Source organism: Notothenia rossii, assembly GCF_949606895.1.
Source record: "Notothenia rossii genome assembly, chromosome: 8".
NCBI lineage: Eukaryota > Metazoa > Chordata > Actinopteri > Perciformes > Nototheniidae > Notothenia > Notothenia rossii.
Window position 1 is genome coordinate 7,754,644 of NC_136906.1, and position 23,816 is coordinate 7,778,459.

Sequence of the window (23,816 nt, forward strand, 5' to 3'; positions counted from 1 at the left end):
ATAAGACAATGCCGGGTATGTATTGTATTACACGGTCGAAATAAATCAAATGTGTCTTTGAAGAGGTGATTACACACAAACAACTGTTAGTGTGTTTATGCATCAGGCTGCAAAAGATAAACATGCAGTTTGACCGAGAGGCATTTCAGTGCAGAATACATTTTTATTTATTGGGCACAATTTCCACACTGTGGATTCTTCACTGGGTGAGGCGGGGTCTGCTGTTCCCTCAGCCACCAGAAAACAGCTCCAGCTGCAGTACCCCCGGGAAGCCCTCCTCGGAATAAAAACCCTGCAACATTCCTCGCCGTCCACTTCCCCGGTAGCCTGTGCCAACGTCCTTATAAAGGTTGTTGCATTGAAAGCACCTGGACATTTGGTAGGCCTTCCTAAATTCCTGTTTGTGTCCCTCTGCAAAGAAATTCCAGTTGACGACACCTGAAGTAGAATGTCATAAGACAATTACAATTCAGACAGAAAAAGAACAAAACCTTCCTTAATTTAGCTGACCTTACTCTTAGTCAATCAACTTCATAATACTAGGATAGGAGAAGGCAGAAGTAAAGACACTTTATACATTTACTGTCAAGCCAGTTGAAGTGGGGTTCCTTTTGGAATGACCAATGGCTCACGATGTAGTCCAAGTTCTTGCAGGTAAGGGCTAGTGTGCAGATTGCAGGATCATCATCGTCAAGAACAACAAACCTAAGGATCCTGCGGATTATGCCTTCAGGCAGCTGTAGATATAAAACACGAGTTAATACGAAATCCTTTCAAGCTAATATTAACATAAGAACATAGAATTGTAGTATTATTATTTTGTGATCATATTATTTTAAAGTGTAAATTATGAATACCAAACATCTGAATCAAGTAACTGGTCATCACAAACAAATCCTAGGAGGACTTGTTTTGATGTATTGCTCAAATGGAACTGCTCATAACATTCAGGCTGTTTTTAATGCAGACACATTGCAACTCTATTTGCATTTCACAAGATAATGTTTGCAAATGTTACCTTCATGGAGAACTGCACGGTTGGCTCTCTAAATGGGTTTGGACCTTGCTCAATTTGGCTGGGTGGAACACATTTGAGGCACAGAACTGGCAGTGAAAGTCTTCGCAACATGTAGTACATCGCTGGAAGTCGGGCAAGGATCTCCCCTCTTGGATTGAAATATGCTTCTTGAAAAAGAGAGAGCCTAATTGCTCAAACTGAACATTTTGAAATAATTTCACAGACAGACATAAATTCAAAGCAGAGAACAATGTCAGAGAAAGTAAAGTGAGAGATTAGTAGTTATGTGAAAGTAATCTATGCACGCAAAATAGTTTGTGTTGATGTCTCTGAGAGCTGAGAGCTGCTGGATCTGTCTGCCCGCAAAGTGCCAGGGATCTAAGAGGACTTCACTGCTGCTTCTGCACCATAGGTATCCCTGTGAGGTGCCACTAGTGGACTCTGCTCTGGCATTGGGATATTTTTTTTTGAAATCCTCTGGAGCAGAGAGAGGGGCTGTGGATTATTGTTATTGATTAATGCATCAGTGTTTCTAAGGGTCAAAAACACTAAACTCACAACTTAAAATGAAAGTGTTTAGTTTATTTAATAAAAGAGAGCATGTTCAATCTGAAAAGTGACACTAGATATATATTTGTTGCAATTGGGTGCTATATACTGTATATATAAAAAGTAATAATAAAATTAATTATAATTTCTTTTTTTTTTTAAAACAATTTCAGGGGGGGCACGGGGCTCCGTTGGCGGGGCGCAGCGCCCCTCCAAGACAATGGTAGGGGAAACACAGGAGGAATGGAAACTAAGAACACCATATATGGTCAACTGTACAGTTAATATAACACAACACATTAGTTGCATTTCCTTTAACTGCTGGATTATGGATATATAGTTGGTTGCTGATTGATAGCTGGAACACAAACCACCAAATACAAAAAAAAATAATTCAGATCCAGTCGTCATGACTCCACTCCGGAGGGATTCCCCGATCATTTCTTCTTTCCCCGAGTTTCTCATCAAGGGGTGTCTCCTGTCCCCGGTACAAACACACTGCCTGAGGAAGGTTAGGCTATGTGTATTTTTTTTGTCATTAACCTTTTTTCGGACCACTTCTTTATTTATTTTGGTGACGATCCGACCTCCATGCTGCTACTCTGGTTCAAACTGCATCCACCAAACAATATGATTTATCTCGACCTCCCCAAAATAACCAAAATCTGACACAGGTTGCGGTCGGATAATCCAAAAATCAGCTCCTTGTTACAATCTCAGACACTTAGGAGGTAGGACCCAATTGCACGACCCTGGAGACAGAGGTAAAGTATTGGTAAGATACTTTATTGTTTCCAGAAAACATGATGAACAAAAAATGGTCACTAACTAATCTCAGATTGAGATGACAAAAATGGAGAACAAAATGAAAGCGCTCACGTAGTGAGGATCAAAAACTTTTACAAGAGTACAAAGAGAGCATAGACCTGACCATGGCAAGAGACAAGAGCACACAGACCTGAACATGACAAGAGACGAAAACGAACTGACACTAAAGACAGGGGAATTTAAACACAGGGTAACAAGACACAGGTGGGAATAATCAGGAGCGGGACTGATGCTGATTAGCACAGGAGACCAGTGCTTAATTTGTAAATCATAAGGTGCCGGAACGCAAAGTACATATGACAGCTCAGGGATGACGAGACGCGTACAGGTCCCGGAACGTATACAGAAAAGGTGCTGAAAACAACATGAAAATGTCCACTTGCAACGCTGTGGGACTTACAAGCCTCAATTTCAAATAGTATCCATGGTATAAATGTTATGACGATAATTTATAATTTATCACAGGTGGGACTTCAGTATACAGCCAGCAATTAATTTCTCAACAGGTTTAACGTGTAAAAAAAATATTTATTAGGCCTATTCAAAGATTGGCACGGCGGCCTATTAATAGACAGTATGTTTGCTCACCATATTTAGTTGTTTAAAACACCCCACATCACGAGCATGTCCGGATTGTCCTCTATCTCTTTTTTTCTGCTTTTACTGCGTGTGTCTGTGGCAGTTCTGTGTCCTTTGGCCACCCAGGACCTCACGTACGGGACTGGATTGAATTTAGCCAGGGGGGGTCCAACAAGATTTAGGAAGAGTAAAGATGACATGGTAGATGTGAGCAAAGAGCTACGGTTGGGAGTGCAAATCAAGTTCATTTGAGAAAATCCGCGCTCACATTCAGCACTTGCAATGGGAATGCTGTTGACAGCAACAAGTAACTCCATCAGCTCATCGGGGGTGTCTTTACCATCTGAGTCTCTGTACGTTCTGTAGGCCCGTATGACTGCGCGCGGGTTGGCAATGTTGAAGGGCTGACACAGTGACTCGACCTCAGTCTCTCCATACAGCGCACCTGCGTCCTCGGGCCAGTATTGTGCGTAAAGCACCTTCAACTCCTCAATGAACTTGTTATATCCAGTTTTATCTGGCATCCGGCCTCCTTGAGATAACATACGGTCCTCCAAGTTCTTGGCCACAGTTAGAAAAAACTGACCTGTCGCTGGACGTCCCACACTCTTCTACGCTCAATGCGCTCTCCTCTCCTACTGAATCTTCCTGCTGTAAGCCAGCTGATGTCGCGGTTCCGCTCGCCTCTTGCTCCTGCTGTTGTACCGGGCTAGTTGATGCCAGGGTACCCACCCTTTGCTGTTGGTGGTCCACCTGGCTGACGGTAGGTGGCTCCTGTTCCGGCTGGCGGTGAACCTGTCCCGCTGCCCGGGCTTGGCTAGCTGTCGGTTAGCTAGCTGGCTAGCTGTTGCGGCGCTAACCTCCTCCTGGTTTTGACCATCAACATGACCGCTGCAGCTGCCCTCGTCGCTGCTTGTGGAGGCTTTTCTGACTCGTTTTGAAGTGTCTATTACCTCTTCCTTCTTTTTGAAGAAAGACAGTAAATGTAACTGTCTTTTTGACATGCTTGCATTGAATCACCGTTTCTTCCTCTCTGCGACGTGCTCCTCATGTGGCGAATTTCAAAAGTGAAAGACGTTTGTCCGTTGGTCCAGCTTTTCAGTGCGTCAACACAGATCTCCGACTCTTTCAAATCTTAATCTTAATAAAAGACATGAAATTCTTGGGATTTTTTCTGTAAATTAATATCTGCATATTTTATTTCATTTTAACCATTTTTTTTTTTTTTTTTTGTGAGAGGTACCGGATCTGCCCAAATAGGTGCCGGAACACAGGGTGGCCAAAATGAAGAGGTGCCGGATCCTGTTCCGGCAGGATCCGGCTCAAATTAACCACTGCAGGAGACACAGAAGGGGTGACAGGTGAAAACAATCAGGAAAGCAAGGCAGAGTCCATGATGGAGCTCTCGGGTGGACGGAACGGGGGCAAGGCAGTAGCTGGTGGAATCTCTTGCGGGTCCGGCGTAGACGAGACCCTGGACGGAACAGGACATAGGGTTGGCAGGACCCCCGGCAGAAGAGCAGTCGGCGGGATCCCCAACGGGACAGGATATGGAGTTGGCAGGACCCCTGACGAAACAGGTGTCGGTTGGACCTCCAACGGCACAGGACATAGGGCTGGCAGGACACCCGGCAGAAGAGTAGTCGGCGGGGCCTTCAACGGCACAGAACATAGGGTTGGCAGGACCCCCGGCAGAACAGTAGTCGTCGGGGCCTCCAACGGCACAGGACATAGGGTTGGCCGGACCCCCAGCGGAATCTCCAACGGACCAGGACATTGGGTAGGGACTTGAGAGGGAACTCGAGAGGGAACTCGAGAGGAGCCTCGAGAGGGAACTCGAGAGGAGACTTGAGAGGAGACTTGAGAGGGAACTCGAGGGATGACTTGAAAGGGAACTCGAGAGGAGACTTGAGAGGTGACTTGAGAGGGAACTCGAGGGATGACTTGAAAGGGAACTCGAGAGGGAACTTGAGAGGGAACTCGAGAGGAGACTTGAGAGGAGACTTGAGAGGAGACTTGAGAGGAAAGTAAAACTTATGCTCGTCACCCTTTGTCATTTGTACATAGTTACAGTGTAGATATGGCAATGAAAATCTTAGGTCACAGGCTCCTTCAACGGCGCAACATGATAAAACACACAATTAAAATAGTGCAAGTAATACAAATAAAATAGAATGGAAAAAGTAGAGAGTCTATATTCAAGTAATTGGAATATATTTGTTAGATCTCTGTGGAAATGCCATGTCACAGTCATGGTTTTAGAGTCAAAGCTAGTGAGAGGAAAGTCAAATGTTCACTAGTTATTTTACAATTACCCACTGTTGGGAAGGTTAGTTTCAAACTGTAAAAAGTTAAAGTGTTCAAGTTACACTGTGGACAAATGTAAAAGGCAATGATACTTGTCTAAATACTTCCAACAAATGTTATTATATTTGATTACTTTTATAACAAAACTGGACAATAAAGCTGAAAAGTCCGACAAACAAAACATAAAAACAGTGAAAACCTCACTAGAGCACTGACCACTCGTGAATGTAAGACTTTTATTTTAAAGTTCTTCGGTATAACTTAAATCGAGATAAGAAAAAAGCAACATAATACATTTAATATTTTCTCCAACAATGCAACGAACAATATACTTTACATAAAAGCAAATGGTATAACATTGTGCAATAGAAAAAATGGTGCAAGTTCCTTTAAGGAATAATAAAAATATATACATATAAAGTAGAACAGAGATAATATGCAGTAAAATAAATGGTGTATATTGTGATTTTATATAGATATGTTGAATAAATAGAGAACAACTAACCAGTTTATTATAGAAATACAGTAAGACAATTTCTTGAAGCTCATGAGATTAAAAGTCTTATGACATATACAATTCCCTTGATAATCAAATTAAGTTTGAATAGTAGATTAATTAAAAATAAAACTGTTATTTTTCTCACTAACTGACAACTAAAATAACATGTATTCTTTCATTTAAATAAATAAGAATTCAGGAAGTCTCTTTTATGGATGGTGCCCTCTGCAGACAGGGACCAGTAGTGCATTTATCTGTCAAAAATAAAAAACTAGTTTCACTTTCCAAACGTCACCCCAAAGAGAAGGGAGGTATTTCAGGAATATACTATTCCCTGAAGGAGGAACTGAGGACACATTTGTGGGGAGATACAGGTAAGAAACTCCGCGAATGAATGCTTCTAAATCTCTACTTGTTTTGATTTCAAACCTCCAACACAGTAGTCCACGGTGAAGTTTTTTATGCGCATTTGAAAGGGCCAGTGTCCAAATAATATTAATCGGGACAGTTTACACGCAGGGAATGAGGCCTAATGCATGGTAAACAACGGAGGGTGACTTTCTAAAGCACTTTGTTTACTTTAGTGCCATAGTTTGGATGTGGAGCATACGCGGTGTCTCTGGGTGTTTTGTGGCTGTGACTGTATCTTATGGAACCGATGGATTGGCTGCAGGATAATGAGCTCCTGCAGTTTTTCCGGCGAAGTAAAACGGCAATGTCCATCATGGAGAACCCGCAAACCTTTCTGCGACAGCTGCGGGACCACGAATTCCTGCTGGATGACACATACCAGGTGAGGGGCTGGAGTGGAAATGCTGTTGTTATTACCTTCTTCATACACACTTCCTGTTTCAATGAAATGGCTGCTACTAATTTCTGCACAAACATTTTGATGAGGCATGTGAAAAAAAGCGCCAAAACTGCCACTTGTAGCTGGTTTCAATATCTAATTCCACTATTTTTTGACTCAGATTGCGCCCACACTCAAAGTCTAAACTTTACAAACAACACAAACGAACAATATTTATAACAATTACTTTATTCAAAATAATGTAGGCCTATATTTGGGCTGCCTACTTTGCAAATGGATTTTGAATATGGTTTGGTTATTTTCGACTTCCTTAAATTAAATTTAGTTTCTAATGGGCGTTGTCATGCCCCCCTCTACCCCAAAACTATTTGTTGTCCCCTATTATGTGCACTTTGAGACGTTTGGTGAACAGACATTTTATATCAATTAAACCATGACAGTGATCAGCAGTAGGAATGATCTGTCAATCAGGTTAAAGTATTTTAAAATCTATTTTACCCAAATTGAATGGAAGCATTTCAACTTTATCTGTCAACCATTGGATAGATTAAATGAATGTTAGCATACATAGGTATACATATTTTCAAATAAACCTTTAATGGAAGTGTCAAAGCTAACATTGTGATCGGATGACCAAGAAATATATCCTGGTGTTGTAAAACAAGTTCAGTTTATTTTTGGTTTATATTTTAGGTTTCACAACTTTTGTAATGTACACGTAAAACAATATTGAGGTTGTGATCTTCAATCTAGGCTCTTTGGATGCTGAAAATGATCAAACAAAAATGTGTTTTGGCTCAATCTGATTCTGCGCTCTGAGGCTATTGTGCAGTTATTGAACCGCTTATTTTCTCCTTTTGTTTGTGTGTCTGTAGAAAGTGGATCGCATGCAGAGTATTAAAAACATAAGGAGAGGTCTCTATGAGATTCTGGACCGGTTGGAGAGGAAGCAACCACAGCGCATCAGAGTGTTCTGGAGCTGTGTCTTCAAGGACACCATCTTGAACGAGTACCCCACCCTGCGAGAGCTGAGAAACGACCTCATGAACGGTCAGACGAAGTCTTTATTTTGGTCATTAGTGTGTTAATGATTAAGATTCTGTTCACCATGTTCCTGTTCTCTTTGGAAATTTAAATCGGAATCACTGATCTCACTTTGTGGCTCAACACTAACACCTAATAACACGGTTTACTATATTTTAGGATTGATAGGGTTAGCGAACTAGCATACCTGTTTAACCGGTGAGCTGAAAGTAAATTGACTAACTTGAAAAATATGGATACACTCAATTTTCTTATAAAGTAATGAAAAAACAAGTAGAAATAGTTGGCCATTGATAGTAATAACGTAAAAGAGTTCTGCTTAAACCATGGTAAAAGTAATGACCATGGATTAAACCATTGTTGAAATTGATAGCTAGAACAATAAATACACCATTGTTCAAATAGTTAGCTAAACAAATGAATATGTAGTTATAAATTGACATCATTATTGGCGAAATCTGCTGAGGCCACACTATGACAATGAAGTTAGGAAGGAATCTTTCCGTTATTAACTATATCAATGGCGGTTAATTGGAATTGCAGGAACTTTCCAATCCGACATAAAGCGGTCTGAGAGGGCGGAAACAGAGGAGGCAGATGAAGGGAAAAGGAAGGATGTTTCAGAAGATGAGGAGGAAGCGGAAAAGCAAGAGAGCTCTGTTAAAAAGAAGAGAAAACTGAAAAATAGGGACGTGTGCGACGAAGAGGAGGAGCAGCCAGGTCCGTCGTCTCGGGTGACTCAGAGGAAAAGGCCTGAGAAAATACACTTCTGTAAGTCACCTCCCACTTCTGCTTCCATTTTTAAACATGACTGTATATTACTCAAAGTTCCCCTGCTGAAAAGTAACTTGTAAAGTAAATTCTTTCTTCTTTGTTTTTATTTTCCAGCCTCTCCCCTGAAGAAGGGAGAGAAGAACGACATTTGGAACTGGGAATTCTACAAGTCCCAGCTGCCGGTGACCTGTGGAGAGAAAGAGGGGATACTCAGCAGAAAAAGACTGGCTGATGGTGAGCAGAATATAAATAACTGAAGTATGGGATCATGAAAAAAACATCATTGAAAAAAAAAAAAAATCATCATTGTCTACTCCAATATGGAAATCAAGTAAATTAGGACCAGATTTAGAGATCATTAATCACAATATAATTTCTGATATCTAGTGAAACTTCTCCAATCTTATTCTGACCGGAGAAAGATAGTGACATACTTTATATTGTTGATCACATTTGTGTCAGACTTTATTAAAGGTGGGGTAGGTAAGTTTCAGAAACCGGCTTGAGATACACTTTTTGTTATATTCCATGGAATGTTCTTAACATCCCGATAGCAATGAATATCTGAGGTGCTTTGACAAAAAATCCATAAAAAAATGTCATCTGTGGAACCCGTAGTACTGTAAAAACTACAGCCAATCCGTCTAGCCCGCTAAACGGATTGGATTGCCGCCCTGCCTGTCAGTCTTCCATCTCGTGCACGCACAAATGTATCTCGTGCCCTCATTGGGCGTGCCGTCATTGGGCGTGCATTGCAGCAGTACTTCAATGACTCGCCAGCAACAGGCGGCCACTTTCACCATGGCAGAGTTAGGTTCAACATCGTCTAATGGTCGCAAAAGAAAAAATGTAACGGAGCAAATTAAGAACAAAAAGAAAGTGAAGACTAGGAGAAGTCAAACCAGAGTCAATATCGGAGTTGCTTTGGCTGTTTAGTATTGCTAACCTAGATGTGTTTAGCTTTGCCTGATATGTAACGTTACTGCAGCCTGCTCTCGCGGAGGAGGTGCTCTGTAAGGAAGTCTGAAGGAAGGGGCGGATTCTTTTTGGCTGTGTACTTTCAAATTTTAGTGCACTCGAGCCGGTTTCTGAAACTTACCTACCCCACCTTTAAGCAAGTAATATGTGTGATAACATATTCTCAAAATAAAAGGGGAGATTTATTCCAGATTTTGTTATGAGCAAATGTTCTCCTGCAGTGCAAACTGATATGATTTTCAAGACACTAACATAGTGACAGTACTCTGTATCATTCATGCTCCAAGTGTTTGTGCTCCATTACATTGTAAGTGATAGCCTAAGGGGCGGGCCATCTCTAAGCATTTGACCAATCACAACAGAGCCGGCCAACTAACCAATCAGAGCAGACTGGGCTCTGATTTCAGACCGAGGGTGAAAAGAGGTACTAGGCACACACAGGCAGTGTGAGAAAAATAAAGAGCTTTTTGAACATTAAGCATGGAGACATGTCACAGTACAGGCAGAAGGTACTAATATGAACCTGAAAATGTACATAATATGTCCCCTTTAAAAAACTTAAATCACCGTCAATTTAATATCGGCAAGACTGGTTGCTCAATATGCAGTTTTGTGACATGGGGAAGTTAGATTTAGCTGGAGGGATTTTCCAATGCTTGATAAATATTGATTGACATTAACCCATCCTCAATACTTTATTCTGTTTCAGGGGACAAGTGCATCGCTGTTGGGAGACAGTGGTTTTCTCCGGGTGAATTTGAGAGGTTTGCGGGCAAGGACAGCTCCAAGAACTGGAAGATGACCATTAAATGTTCGGGCACCACTCTGGGAAAACTTATACAGGTTTGTTAAACTTGGATTTGACAGCTTGAATGTTTTACTATTGGAAATGTTGCTACAACTTGTAAGATTTTGGGAACTTTACTGCAGGCGGATCATCTGAAGGCAGGAAACTACAGAGCAGGATGGAAAAAGGTAATAACAAAAACTTATGTAAATACATATATTCTGACTACTTAGTTTTTAATGATCTGACCCTAATAATATCCCTTTTTTCTTACTGTTAGACCAAGAAAACCCTGTTCCCAACTGACGATGTAAACACAGGTTTGTTGCTAAAGGTGTATACATTTTTGATATGAGAAAACTCTGAATCCCCGCAAGCTATCACAAGATGTACCGGTCTAATCTAAATGGTTTTCATCTAAGTCTGCATGTGTAAAATGTTGAGTTTCAAATTGGCATATTGAAGAAGTGAGTGTTTTAACTGTAGGATCAATTATTCATACGAAGAAGCAATGGAAAACCTATTTACCATTTTAATTTTTTAGTGTCCGAGGAAGAAGAAGATGAAGACGAGGATGAGGACCAGGATTCATCAAGCAGCACAAATATTTCTGGAACAGGTCCTGCTTTCCTCAGAGTTATATATAGGGTCACTGATGCTAATGTTAGAACAAATCATAGAACTTGTTTTTTTTGTACCAAAGGCTAATTTACCAGATTCTTGAAGCTAGCTAGCTTGGTTGGCATCCATAATTCACGTTACCTTTGATATCAATTGGGATGCTAATTTCGGCTAGCAAAAAAATGCTTGTTTGGTCACTACTAAAATGAACAGCTAACTCTTTAAAGTGACTTGTACATCAACGAGCTAAGCCAACAGGCCAGGTAACGTAAGTGCAGACATTGATTACCTGCTAATAAGTGCCAACATATAAATAGGATAACACTAGACTGACATTTTTTTTGTAGAATAATTTTTGCTGAAACGATAGCTCTTTAAACCTCCCTTTTAGAGCCTCAAGTGGCCATTTGAAGAAATGCAGTTCTTGGCACTCTTGCATAGACTGCTGCTTGACCCAATCCCAGTATCATAGCATTAGGATAATCATGTTGTCTATTATAGATGAAGAAGGAGAGAGAGAGGAACAGATAGACGCCAGCCATGACAGTGGCAGGAAGGTGTTCAAAGTCACATGTGGACCTTTAGCGGGGGACTTACACAAAAAACGATTTGCAACAGGTAGCTATATCTGACTGAACACAAAAGCTTAATATGTGTATTGAAATAATAAAGTTTTTACTGACCAGCTGAATCTAGTTTAATGTGTCTCCTTGCCAGAGATCTTAGGGAAGAGTATTCGTACTGAGGCCAGATGGGTGACCCCAAGGCAGTTCATGCTGGAGGCATGTCCAACATATTTGTCCTGGAAGAAAGACATCGAGTGTGAAGGGAAAGCACTCGGTGATCACATAAAGGTAAACATGTAACTGTGCATTCTTGTGAGATGCATTTTGATAGGAATCTTTAAAGGTGCCTCATTATGCTCTTTTTTAGGTTCATATTTGTATTTTGTTCCTCTACTGTGTAAGGTTAAAAAATATCTTTATTTGTCCCCTTCTGCCTGTGCTGCAGCACCTCTTTTCACCCTCTGTCTGAAACCAGAGCCCAGTCTGCTCTGATTGGTTAGCTGTCTAGCTCTGTTGTGAAAACAGTGATGTTTAATAATTTTCAGAGCAAATCTTCAGTTACAAAAATGTACCTGTAGCCAGGGAGGTAATGAGCTTTTGAGAGACCGAAGGACTTGTCAAGCCTGAACGTTGTTAACTATGTAAAACATAGACGCTGTTTATTTTCAGGCAAATATCTTGAGGATCCACAAAGTGCGGTGTGATTGTAAACAGTGCAAACCAGGAAGTAAGGATCTGGTAAGTTTGTTAATCAGTCAGTTTCATAAACAAGGAACCTTCTGTAATGTAATTCTACTGAGATGTTTACATTTCTGTCTTGGCAGGAAGATGAGAAAAACGATGACGAGTGTTTCATCTGTAAAACTGAAGAAGAAGAAGACGAGTTTGTGATGTGTGATACCTGCCCCCGCTCCTTCCATAAGAAATGCCACCTTCCTCATGTAGAGGACAACATCATAGGGTGAGCTTTGAATCAAAACAAAAGAACAAAAAAATGTGTTCCCCTTAAATCTGGATTAATACTTGATTCTGGTTGGCTGCAGGTTGTTCATTATTTTCTTATAAAGGACACCTACCAAGTAGTTCAAGAGACATTGTTTTTCCACCAGTCTAAACTCATGGATGTATCTAAATGAAAGCAATGGGACTTGCTTTGGCCTTGAAAACTGACATCCATAAAAAAATGTAGATTAAACTTCAACTGGAGAATACTACTTAATTCAATACATTGTATTGTAATGCAAGTCACCTAATCTACTTTATTTCGGTAAAAGCATCGCTGCCTTGGCAGAGACCCTGCTTTATTACATGTTAAACTAACTGTTCAACTTTATAAATCAGCTTATAAATGATCTACGCAAGTGTTATGTCACGTGGTTTCACTTATTTAAAGAGGGATCTATGTTATATACTGTTGAAGATTGCTAATTGTCCGACCCAACATATATACCTTTTATTATGTTTGTGTGTCAATGTGAGCAGCGATGGAAGCCAATGGATGTGTACGTTCTGTGTATACAAGGCCAATGAAAACCTTTACCCCAATGAGTCGGAAAGAGAAGCAGCCTTGTCTCGCACAATATCACAACGACTGCTGGTGAGCACACTGCGACTCAATCTCTCTTTTCATCGCTGTGTCGTGTTTTCCGTTAATCTCATCCCTCCCTTTTCTTACATCAACAGCATTGCCAATACCTCCTTCTGTGTCTGCGCAGTGCTGATAAGGATCAAATATTTGCTTCTAACCCATGTGGTGTAAGTGTTTTTTATTGTTATTCCAATATTGCTCCTATTAATGACAAATAATGCCAATGATTTAATTTAAAGCATATAATGTGTGCTTCATTATCTGGTTCTTGGAGGACTATCTTCTGGTCTTTTGTGAATCTGAGATCAGATAAACGTGTTTTTTGCAGACTGTTTAAAGAGGACTTATTCTGTTCATGTTCAGGTTCATACTTGTATTTAGTTTCTCTACTGTGATATGCTTTATGCTTAATGTGTTCCAACACATTATGGGCTCGACAGTAACGGTTGCCAGGTTGCCATTGGCAACCATTCAGAACAAATGTCAACCACTTCTTGGCCTTTGGTTGCCATCAGTGGCAACCAGTTTTTAACTTAAAGAAATAAGGACAGCAAACAGCAAAATGTGTTCCCCAAAATAGATGAATATTAATTATTTGTTGTATTAAGAGTGATATTTATTTTTGTTGTGACCAGTCGGAACCTAATAATTAAGTTGCACGTGCATTGGTGTGATTACGGAGCCAGAAAGCAATGCACGTTTACTCGCGTGGGCGGTGCGCCGTGTGTTTGTTTTACAAAAGATTGTGAAGCAAATTAAGTTGTTTGACTGTGGGGTAAAGAGTTCGGCCAACCCGTCAACCTCTCAAACAAATGTTCAAAGTGATTCAACTGATAAAGCGCAAGCTGAACCCGAACGAAAAGCACAGAGGAAATGTGCAAAGTTTTGGGAGGCGAAACATTCTGCTCCGTTTTGCATCCACTTCCGGCAAAAGTTCCTTCAAAATAAGAGTCCCGATTTTATTACTACCAAAATAAAAGTGCAAAACGAAACTAAATATATTGGCATACAAATATAATCACTTCTATAAAAAGGTAACACATTTTAAATATAGTTACACATATTAAAGGCAATTTACAGCATTCATAATTCATATCTAATTCTTAACTGTGAATGGTTTTCATTTATTTAACATTAAAAATGTGTTAGTCTGGCCAATCCAAGACTTCAATGCTGAAGGGCCAGTGGATCTATGGTGGGGGTCAGCACAAAGGTCAAGAAAACCCACATTTCAAAAGGGAGACAACAGATGACCAAGAAACTAGTGACTTGCTCAGTTCATTTGTGCAGGATCTGTGAAGAACAGGACAACAGCTGCACTACTGGTATTTAGTATACCAGCAATTGAGGGTGGACAAGTTTCCTACCACTTAAGTTTCAAATAATTGTGTTAATTACTTATTGTAAAGCATTTGAACATTATTTTGTGTCACATGTTCATTATTAAGCTGATGTAACTGTATAGTATCTTAATTATTTAAAATATAAGGTGACTAAAAATGGCAATCGTATTTTCATTTTTGGCAACCAAAAGCTGATGCCTGGTTGCCAGCCTGGCAACCACTTTTAAAAGTTAGCGTTGAGCCCTGACATTGTAAATGATAGGCTAAGGGGCGGGACATGTCGAAGTGGTTGAACAGTCACAACAGAGCTGGCCAGCTAACCAATCAGAGCAGACTGGGCTCTGGTTTCAGACAGAGGGTGAAAAGAGGTGCTGCAGCACAGGCAGTATGAGAACAATAAAGCATAATAGGCCCTTTTTAATTAATTACTGCTTTCCGCCCACAGTTGGAACGATACTCCTCTGTGATTAAAAAACCGATGTGGCTGGAAAATGTAGCCGGCAAACTCCAGAAGAAACTCTACCAGACTGTCGGAGAGTTTGTGTCCGATGTCCAGCTCATTTTCTCCAACTCTGCTTCATACAACCAAGTAAGAAACAGTGTCTTTCATAAGCTCCACATGAACTGCGGGGTTGGGAGTTTTCATCATGTTCACATCTGGTACTAAATGGTTTAAAACAGTCAAATATCAAAGTAAAGATTCATTTTTTATTACATATTTTAGTGATAAGGTCTGTTGTGTTCTTTTTGCAGGGCAATGCTGGATACCTTGCGATGGGAAAAGGACTGAAGGAGTTGTTTGACAAGGAATTTAATAGTGTGTTCAACATCTCTGAACAAACTGTTGGCTGACAGATTTCATTTTTAAGCTCAGTAGATACTGGGAAACGGTTACAAAATGTGTAAATAGTCCCGTTTATTCCAAACAGAAAAGTTGCTAATCAAGAGAAGGCAATGGAACTTTACTTTATTTAAGACACAACTTGTCTATTTTACCTAACGTACTTTTTAAATTACATTTGAATTTCAAAGTGTAAACCTGTGGAAGGTACATCAAAAGATGTCTGATTTACAGGTCATAAACAGTACTTCCAGATAGGTTAGAAGTTGTAAAAGCCTTTTGAAATTGCCTTAAGTGATGTCACTTGAGTCAGCGTTGCCTCTTTGTATATAACAATCCTGGGGGGGGAATAGATTAATCATTTTTGTAATAAGTGAGATGGCCAGACCTTTTGAGTCGGCTCCATATCTCTGCTTGTGTAATTGAACTATATTCCCCAACCTTATGTTGCATTTCAGTCAAAGGTCCAAAAGTTTTTCCGGTTAAAGTTTTCAACTTCCCAAGTGTTTCAGCTCCAGGATGCAAATTGAGTTCTGATCGTGGGGAGATGATGTTTCTCTGGCAAGAGTACAGCAGCACTGCAGCAATTTGACTGTTTTAACGTTTTCCAAATAACTTTTATAATGTCAAGATAACTTTCAAAGATTTTTTACTGTAACCAGCTACCTTGTTTCCTGCTCTGACATCCATTTACACTCAGGTTTTACTATCCAATAGTATGAATATAATTACAAATAAGTAAATATATTATTAGATAATAGCAACACTGAGTTTAAATGGTGTTTTATGTATAGAGATGTTTGGACTTTTCAGTCTCATCCTGTGTAATTAATTCAACAGATTGTTCAAGGAAGACAAATGCGTGAACAAAGTCTAGAGTGTTATTGGAGAGCTTTTTGGATAAAAAGGTTAAGTATGGTATCATTAGTATTTGTTTAATTGTTTTCTTAAGTTTTGACAGCTTTTCGTTAACCCAAGTTTTTACAATGGAGGTGTTTTATTTGAATATGTGTGATTTTATTCAAAGAAAATGTAACTCCCAACATTATTTTCAATGGCACTTTATTATAAAGAATAATCACGTTAGGATAAGAGGGTTTCATAAATTATGAATGTATGTTTTGTGAAAGTCAGAAATTGACTTTGTATTAGTCCAAAGTATTAGCATAAAAAATGATATTGCTTGTTTTGATAAACCTGCTTGTACTTCACCTGAGTATTTTCATTCAATGCTGCTTCATACTTCTACTCCACTACTTTTACACTACTACATTTATCTGACAGCCATAGGAACTAGTATATTTTGATGCCACTACTTTCGTACTTTACTTAAGTAAGATTTTGAATGCAGGACGAGTATTAATAACCCTTTCACTGAGTACTTTATGCAGAATGAAAACAAAGAAGATTGACACTATTGTAGTAATAAAAATATGAAAACTTGAAAAGCTTAAAAATGAAGTTTATTTTAATTATAATGAAAAGGATGGAAATATGTCTTTTAAAAAGTAATAACATGAGGGAACCAAAGGATTTTCTTTCCTTCTATATTTACCCTTAGTCATTTGTTAGATAGAATCAGAATACCTTTATTAGTCCCACAGAGGGGATATTTACATGTTACAGCAGGTAAAGAGCCAACAATAGCTGAATATTACTAAAGAAGCATGCATAAAATATGAAAGATAAAAATGACACCATTTACTAAATACACATCCAGTACCAACATGTCTTTGTGCAGGCAATGTTTCAGAAGATTTGAAATGTCTACGTCCATACTGCTAAGGACACCTATGATAGAAAGTGTCCTGTTGAAGCTTTACTGGTGTCAAACTCAAGGCTCGCAGGAAAAATCCGGCCCACGACCTCGTTTTATGTGGCCCGCAAGAGCTTGCAAAGAATATATTATAAAATGGTGTAATTGTTGAATATTTGCTTTCAATTATTTGCCCTAGACCTCTGCTTTCAGACGTAGTTATTTATGAGGTTATTACCAGAACTGATGATAGTCCAATGCAAAGCCAATAATATAATATAATACATTATTTAATATATATTATATATTTACATATGTATATTTATATAGTCTTAAAGTTACAACCGGCCCTTTGAGTGCAACCATAATGCTAATGTGGCCCGCAATGAAATTGAGTTTGACACCTCTGCTTCCTGCGTGTGACGTCACAGTCACAGTTGCCAGCAGAGAGCTGCGCAGCCGCTCTGCCTCAGCAGGAGAGGACAGCGCAGCCATTTCTCTACCCCTCACCAAAAGAAACCTCCAGCGGGGGTTTGTGAGGGTCTTTCACCCAAATAACTTCCCCGACCTGCGGGAATCATGAAGTGAGCAGCACATACCGAGGCGCAGCTCGATCCCGGAGCTACAAACTTTCTCCCAAATGTAACGCCTGCGCAGGCGACACACACACGCTCGGTCTTTTTTCCCGTTGTTTTCTGTCAGAAATGGAGGGACATCTGCAAGGCGACTGCGGGGACATCGTGATCCTGCATGTGAAAACGGAAGCGGTGGATGAGAACACGTCTGCGCTGGTTCTGAGCAGCCGAGGCTCGCCTGCGCCTTGCGGAGATTCCGCATGCCGAGGCGGGGAGCAGACTGCCGAGGAGCCGGGAGAGAACACCGCTGCTCCGGGGCTGCTGTGTGAGTGCTGCTGGGCTTTCTCTTTCTCTTTTTAATGCACAATTTTGAAACAATAATTCAATACGTGGGGTTTCTGATTAAGAGGAGACACTACAGGTGGATGATGTCCACATCTGAATATTTAATTCATTCTTGGGGAAATTGGGGTTCATGACGGATAGTTTATACTAACAATAAATATGTAAATGTGTATAAGAGCTAATATATAATTATAATAGCCTACTTATAATATATACTTTATAGATTTTTTTATTTATTATAGTATTAATGAAGATATTAATGCTGAAAACCACCTAAAATATACAAAAGAAACTATGGATATTACTTACATGATTAATTACATCAAGACATATATTTATAAAAAATTGCTCAGTTGCCTAAGATTCTTGAAAGCCATACACTTCCTATGCAAATGCTAAATATAATACCAACTTTTGGTGAATCTAGTAAAAATCTACAATCCTTTTTAAATCTGTTATCATGATGATAATAATGTGCCTCTTATCTGTTTTCCTTTTAGACCCGGTGAGTACAGACCGCTTCTTCACCACATCGGGGGACGGAAAGACGTACCTGAAGATAGCTCCAGGTGAGAGCATCAGTGTGAGAGGATCACTCCCAGGGGCGCACCTTGCAAACAGGCAAGGCAGGCAACTGCTTGGGGCCACGGACCAGAAGGGGCCCCCCAAAGAAGGTAGATTAAGAAGGTCCACAGAAACGACAACTTGAAACACCCTTTAATTTACTGCAACGACATGTCGGGAAACCCCCTCAAGGCTGCCTAATGCATAGCGTGCCGTAAAATGCTGCTTCTTATCTTATCTTCGGCTGCGCGTGGTGATGAAAAGCTGGTTCGTGGGGCCCACAGTGAATATTTGCCTAGGGCCCCCACAGACTGTAGGATCGCCACTGATCACACCTTTACAATTATGATTTTTGATCAAAATGAAAAAACTCTCCAAGTCTAATCAGCATGCACACACATGAACGAGACGACCTTGATGTAACAACATTCATAATTAAGTAAAGATAACACCCTGGTTACATTTTCCGAGAGAGAGAGAGAGAGAGAGAGAGAGAGAGAGAGAGAGAGAGAGAGAGAGAGAGAGAGAGAGAGAGAGAGAGAGAGAGAGAGAGAGAGAGAGAGAGAGAGAGAGAGAGAGAGAGAGAGAGAGAGAGAGAGAGAGAGAGAGAGAGAGAGAGAGAGAGAGAGGCTGTTTCTACAATTATGTGGAGGGAGAGGAAAACGAATAGATGGCACTATGAAACTTCACAGTCTATCACTTAGTTGTATGAACTTTTATGTTTAATATGCAAATCATGCTAAATATAATACCAACTTTTGGTGAATCTAGTCAAAATCTACAATCCTTTTTAAATCTGTTATCATGATGATAATAATGTGCCTCTTATCTTTTTTCCTTTTAGACCCGGTGAGTACAGACCGCTTTTTCACCACATCGGGGGACGGAAAGACGTACCTGAAGATAGCTCCAGGTGAGAGCATCAGTGTGAGAGGATCACTCCCACGGGCGCGCCTTGTGAACAGGCAAGGCAGGCAACTGCTTGGGGCCCCGGACCAGAAGGGGCCCCCCAAAGAAGGTATTAAGAAGGTCCACAGCAACGACAACTTGAAACACCCTTTAATTTACTGCAACGACATGTCGGGAAACACCCAAGTCTAATCAGCATGCACACACATGAATGAGACGATTCATTTGGTGTAAGAAATGTTAAACTCTGACATGACTTTAGTTTTGTTAACAAACCTTTTTGGAATGAAAGAATCATTTAAAGTAAATAACAACATGTAAATATTTCAACTGTATTTTATGTTAAAGACCCTCAAAACAGGGGTTTACATTTTTTAAAATGTCTCCATAACATCAGGTTTTGGCAACACAAAAGTTTAAAGTAATATTCATTTATATTTTAGTAATAAAAGGTAACTCCTAAGTACCATACTGTATGTAGATCTTAATTAGATTTTTTAAAATATTGCTAATCCTCATTGGAGAATGTGACATCACTTTTTCCATCCAAGCCCTGCCCACCTTACACCATCAAGAAGTGCACAGCAAATACACAAAATATCTCAAGTTAAATCAATGAAAAATGTTATCACTTTTGCTGAATTTTATACATTCTATATTAAGAAACTGATTCAAAAAGTACGTCTCTAGGCTTTTATCTCTTCCATATCTAAATCCCACTTCTTTCCTCTCCCCCAGCGTCAGCGATGCCTCCTTCCCCCTCAGAGAAGACGCTTCTCTCCGGCTCTGATTTCTCCTCCAAAGCCGTGCTGTGTCTGATTGAGGCGGTGGGCCGGCGCTGGGGCCTCTACGAGACCCGGGAGCGCTCACAGCTCTTCCAGAGTGTCCAGGAGGAAATGGCCTCCAAGGGCCACCTGCTTCCTGTCGAAAAGATCCGCCGCAAGTGGAACAACCTCATCGTCACGTACAAGAGGGTCAAAGACCGCAGCCAGGAGACGGGACACGCCAAAACATCCTGGGAGTTCTTCGATGTAAGTCTTCAAGAAGCCCTGCTTTGCTTTTTGGGGTTTTTCTCGAACACTGTTTCGATTTCTAGGAATAACTTTGTTTAGGTCGGCAGCTTGCTCTAGAAATGCAACTGGATCATGTCTGATCTATACCATGAACCATGTTTATCGATAGTGAGTGCTATGCAAGCAGGTGTTTTTTTCAAGAGTTTTATAAGGAAGGTTATAATTAATCTAAATAAAAGTCCCATTAGGGGACTATTATATACTTTCAGATCTCCGTTCCCTTTGTCGAATTCACTTGGATGATCTCTCATGCTCTGCCTTTATACCCGACATATATACACACCATGTTTAAAGCTCTCATAGCTGAATTTTCACTTTGAGCTTTACCAGGCATACTTTATTTCAAATTAAAACCGACCCACCGGGTGACCTTAATCTGTATGAGGGCATTTGATTTCAGAGGTAAAAATAATGGGTATCGTGGCCACCCAGGGCCCTGGACGCTGGGTCTGCATTAAGGAATAATGTTATTGGCCGTTTGCCAGGTCTCCAACAACAGCCAATCATAGCTTAACCCTCAAAATCTGGCGCAGCAGGCCTGTCAAGCTTTAGATTTCTCTGCATGTTGACACAGTGTACATAGTGCCGTAGTAAGAGCGGTAGAGCTTACTCATTGTAAGAGATCGAAGTATGTTCTATACATTCACCAAAAAGCCTGAAACAAAGGTGTTTAATCGCTTTTTAATTCCTTTTTCCATCTCTTTGTGTTGATCTTCTTTCACTCTAGTTGATGGACGCCACTCTCTGCGACACCGTTGGCACTCAGGTCATCAACAACAAACGAAACAAAAGCGTGAACGCGGTTTCCATGCTGCCTGGTCCTTTGGCCAAGATCGCTGCGAAACCTGAGGCCGCCCCCCCCACCATCATCCTGCCCAATGGGGACTTTGCTTCGAGCGGTGGTGTGGACTCAGTGGGTCAGGGAGCCATCAGTGGTCAACTCATCAGTACTGCTGCTGCCATGCCCTCAATGACCACCGTTAGCCCACCGAATGCTCCCGAGCTCCAACCCCTGATCATCCGTGACATTGTTACAACCAGCATTCACCCAGCCACCATTGTGCCATCTCCATCGTTTATCTCCTCTCCTTGCTTTACAGAGACAGCTTCCCCTTCCCTTCTTAGTTCCACTAGCAACACGGACGCATCGCGATACGTAGGCCGTAAAGCTCCGTCGTTCTCATCAGGCGTGGTACCCTTTCGTCTTAGCAATGCGCCGCTCTGCAACACCCAGAATCTCCTCAGCCTTTCCTCCTCTTTCCCCCCTACTTCTTCCTCTCTCACTCCTTCGATTTCCCAAGCAACAACCATGTCCGCGAGCGAAGGACAGAGCCAGAAAGGAAACGAGGAGCCGAGCAGCGCCGCTTTGTCTCAGGAGATCCCGCAGCGACAGGAGGAACAGTCCTACCTGGATGGAGTGGCCGGACGCCGAGTGGAAGCCAGGGAGAAGAGGCGCGAGAGGAGGGAGGTCCGGATGGCAGGGTCCCTCGGCAGGATAGCCACCGCGCTGGAGCTGCTCTCCTCAAAGCAGGACACAGTCATCGCCCTCCTGCAGAGACTGGCTGATCGGAAGTGATGGAGGCCGGAAACCTGGAAATCAGTCCCTCTGTAATCCACGCTAAGGCTGCATTCACATGACACTCGGTAAACGGCTCTGCGATGACGTTGTGTTTTTATGGGAAGATCGGTTGCCCCTGACTACGTGGAAGGGCTAGCCTTGGCATCGTGGACCGCTCAAAACATTTGTACGAGCTGATCACTTTTCTACGTTAAGGGATGAGTTGGTGTTTTTCAGCCTGGGTTGAAACAATGGGGACACTTTTCGAAATGGGTCAAGTAATGAGTGAGAGCACTGCAGCTGCAAAACATACTGCAATGGAGTCGCTCGCATTCATTCCACACCGTCGTTGTTAGGACATTGGCAAAATGCTTGACTTACAGGCTCAGATTTGTATTATAAGTGTCTGACTTCATTACAGAAAATGTCCTACTTCATTTCATTTCATTTCAAACCTTTATTTAGACAGATTGGTCCCTTGAGATCATCGATCTCATTTACAAGGGAGACCTGCATCATTTAGTTCCACATGAAACATAAAAACAACATACAAACAACAGAGGATATCATATTTACATATTCAACATTTACAAATACCCAGAGTGTCAGAAAGCATTTCATTTAGACATGCCTTAAATACATTCAGAGAAATAAAAATGCTCAAAGACATTAAATGTTTTACTTGACCTTTCACCTCATTAGGTATATCTGTTATTCCAATTAACCAAATCTCGCACAATAATCCTCAAGAATTTTTGTGACACATCGTTAAATGTAACGTACATTTTTTTTGTTGACAAAAGTGGGCTACACTTTTAATACTCCCACACAATCAATGTTCACAATAAAGGCCTTTATATATCAACTCTCCCTTAGGTTTTCACTGTTGTCTTCAGGCAACAAGTCAAATGACACAATAACAAACAGACCATTGGCAAAACAACGCTTTGGACGTTCATTGACATTGCAGAAAAGCCCCCCAATGAAGCCCATTTTGCAGCTCTCACTAAATGCTGGCCCTTTATCAAAAATAGTTTCGCCACTAGTCACATGAACACAAAAAAATGGGGAAGATGTCAAGGTTAAAAAATACCTAAATGAACCTTTAAGTGACATGGGTGGCTATTGTTACATGTCTTACAGTATAATCAAATACATGTCAAACATTCTCCTTCAACCTTTGGTTAATATGATTTTGACTCAGTGGATAAATAGTAATTGTTATCTCTTAAGAAAAGGCAAAACTTTAGTCAACATTTGCTCTTGGCACAGAAATGCACAAATGACTGCCAATGTTTTTTCAAGTTAGGTTCAAAGTTTTATCCTTACTGTCAATACTCACGCCCCCATATGTACATGGAGTCCATTTTTGGTCTGCGAAATAATTATTTATTTCAATACTGGCCAAGAAGATTTCCCATCCTAATGTTATTCACTGTAAAAGTAAGAGAAGGAGAGAAAATCTAAACTATGTGTTGAACCCAGTGAGGATCTCCTATTGGGTCAATTTGGGGTACTTCAAGTTTTCACACTAAGCAGTTTGATCAGATTAAACTGAAATGGTTTCCCTGTTGTTTTTTATTAGCATGGTTTAGTAGCATACATGTTGTCACAAAGCATGTGACTTTTCATTTGAACAACACAAAAGAACGGTTTAATGTTTTACCTTGAATGCAATGTACTTAAAATGATGCTTTTATATTGCGTTTTAATGTTGGCAATTCTTTTTTAGGGGAGCATTTTGCAGACCTTTGGACCTGTACATATGGAAAACTTGAATTGTTGTGCCAGTATCCGAACTTTACTTTGGCAGGACAGGCAACTGGAGAGTGGACCGATCTAAATAAAATAAACTTTAATAACAATTATATTTTCAGAATCAGTCTCTTTATATTCAGAAAGT

The 23,816-nt window shown here is 40.6% G+C and overlaps 2 protein-coding genes across 6 annotated transcripts; both read left to right on the top strand.

Moving 5' to 3' along the window:
- The first annotated feature begins 5,779 nt into the window (after positions 1-5,779).
- Positions 5,780-16,344, top strand: LOC307015659 (uncharacterized protein). Of its 4 annotated transcripts, none has more exons than XM_079644420.1 (17): positions 5,808-6,154; positions 6,365-6,573; positions 7,467-7,641; positions 8,179-8,406; positions 8,524-8,643; positions 10,097-10,230; positions 10,318-10,362; positions 10,455-10,494; positions 10,719-10,793; positions 11,297-11,413; positions 11,513-11,649; positions 12,031-12,099; positions 12,186-12,322; positions 12,844-12,958; positions 13,045-13,116; positions 14,738-14,881; positions 15,046-16,344. In XM_079644420.1, the coding sequence occupies exons 2-17, from the start codon at positions 6,430-6,432 to the stop codon at positions 15,142-15,144; spliced, it is 1,851 nt and encodes a 616-aa protein (XP_079500546.1). In that variant the 5' UTR covers positions 5,808-6,154; positions 6,365-6,429; the 3' UTR covers positions 15,145-16,344. The 4 variants fall into 4 exon arrangements, with proteins under 4 accessions (XP_079500549.1, XP_079500547.1, XP_079500546.1 ...); XM_079644422.1 differs by having other exon boundaries at positions 5,809-6,154; positions 6,454-6,573; XM_079644423.1 differs by lacking the exon at positions 13,045-13,116 and having other exon boundaries at positions 5,780-6,154.
- A 647-nt stretch (positions 16,345-16,991) lies between these two features.
- Positions 16,992-23,783, top strand: LOC307015661 (uncharacterized protein). 2 transcript variants are annotated; one of them, XM_079644430.1, is made up of 5 exons: positions 16,992-17,789; positions 18,310-18,378; positions 19,218-19,391; positions 20,021-20,313; positions 21,083-23,783. In XM_079644430.1, the coding sequence occupies exons 1-5, from the start codon at positions 17,594-17,596 to the stop codon at positions 21,929-21,931; spliced, it is 1,581 nt and encodes a 526-aa protein (XP_079500556.1). In that variant the 5' UTR covers positions 16,992-17,593; the 3' UTR covers positions 21,932-23,783. The 2 variants fall into 2 exon arrangements, with proteins under 2 accessions (XP_079500556.1, XP_079500555.1); XM_079644429.1 differs by having other exon boundaries at positions 16,993-17,789; positions 18,310-18,483.
- Positions 23,784-23,816: the final 33 nt, after the last annotated feature.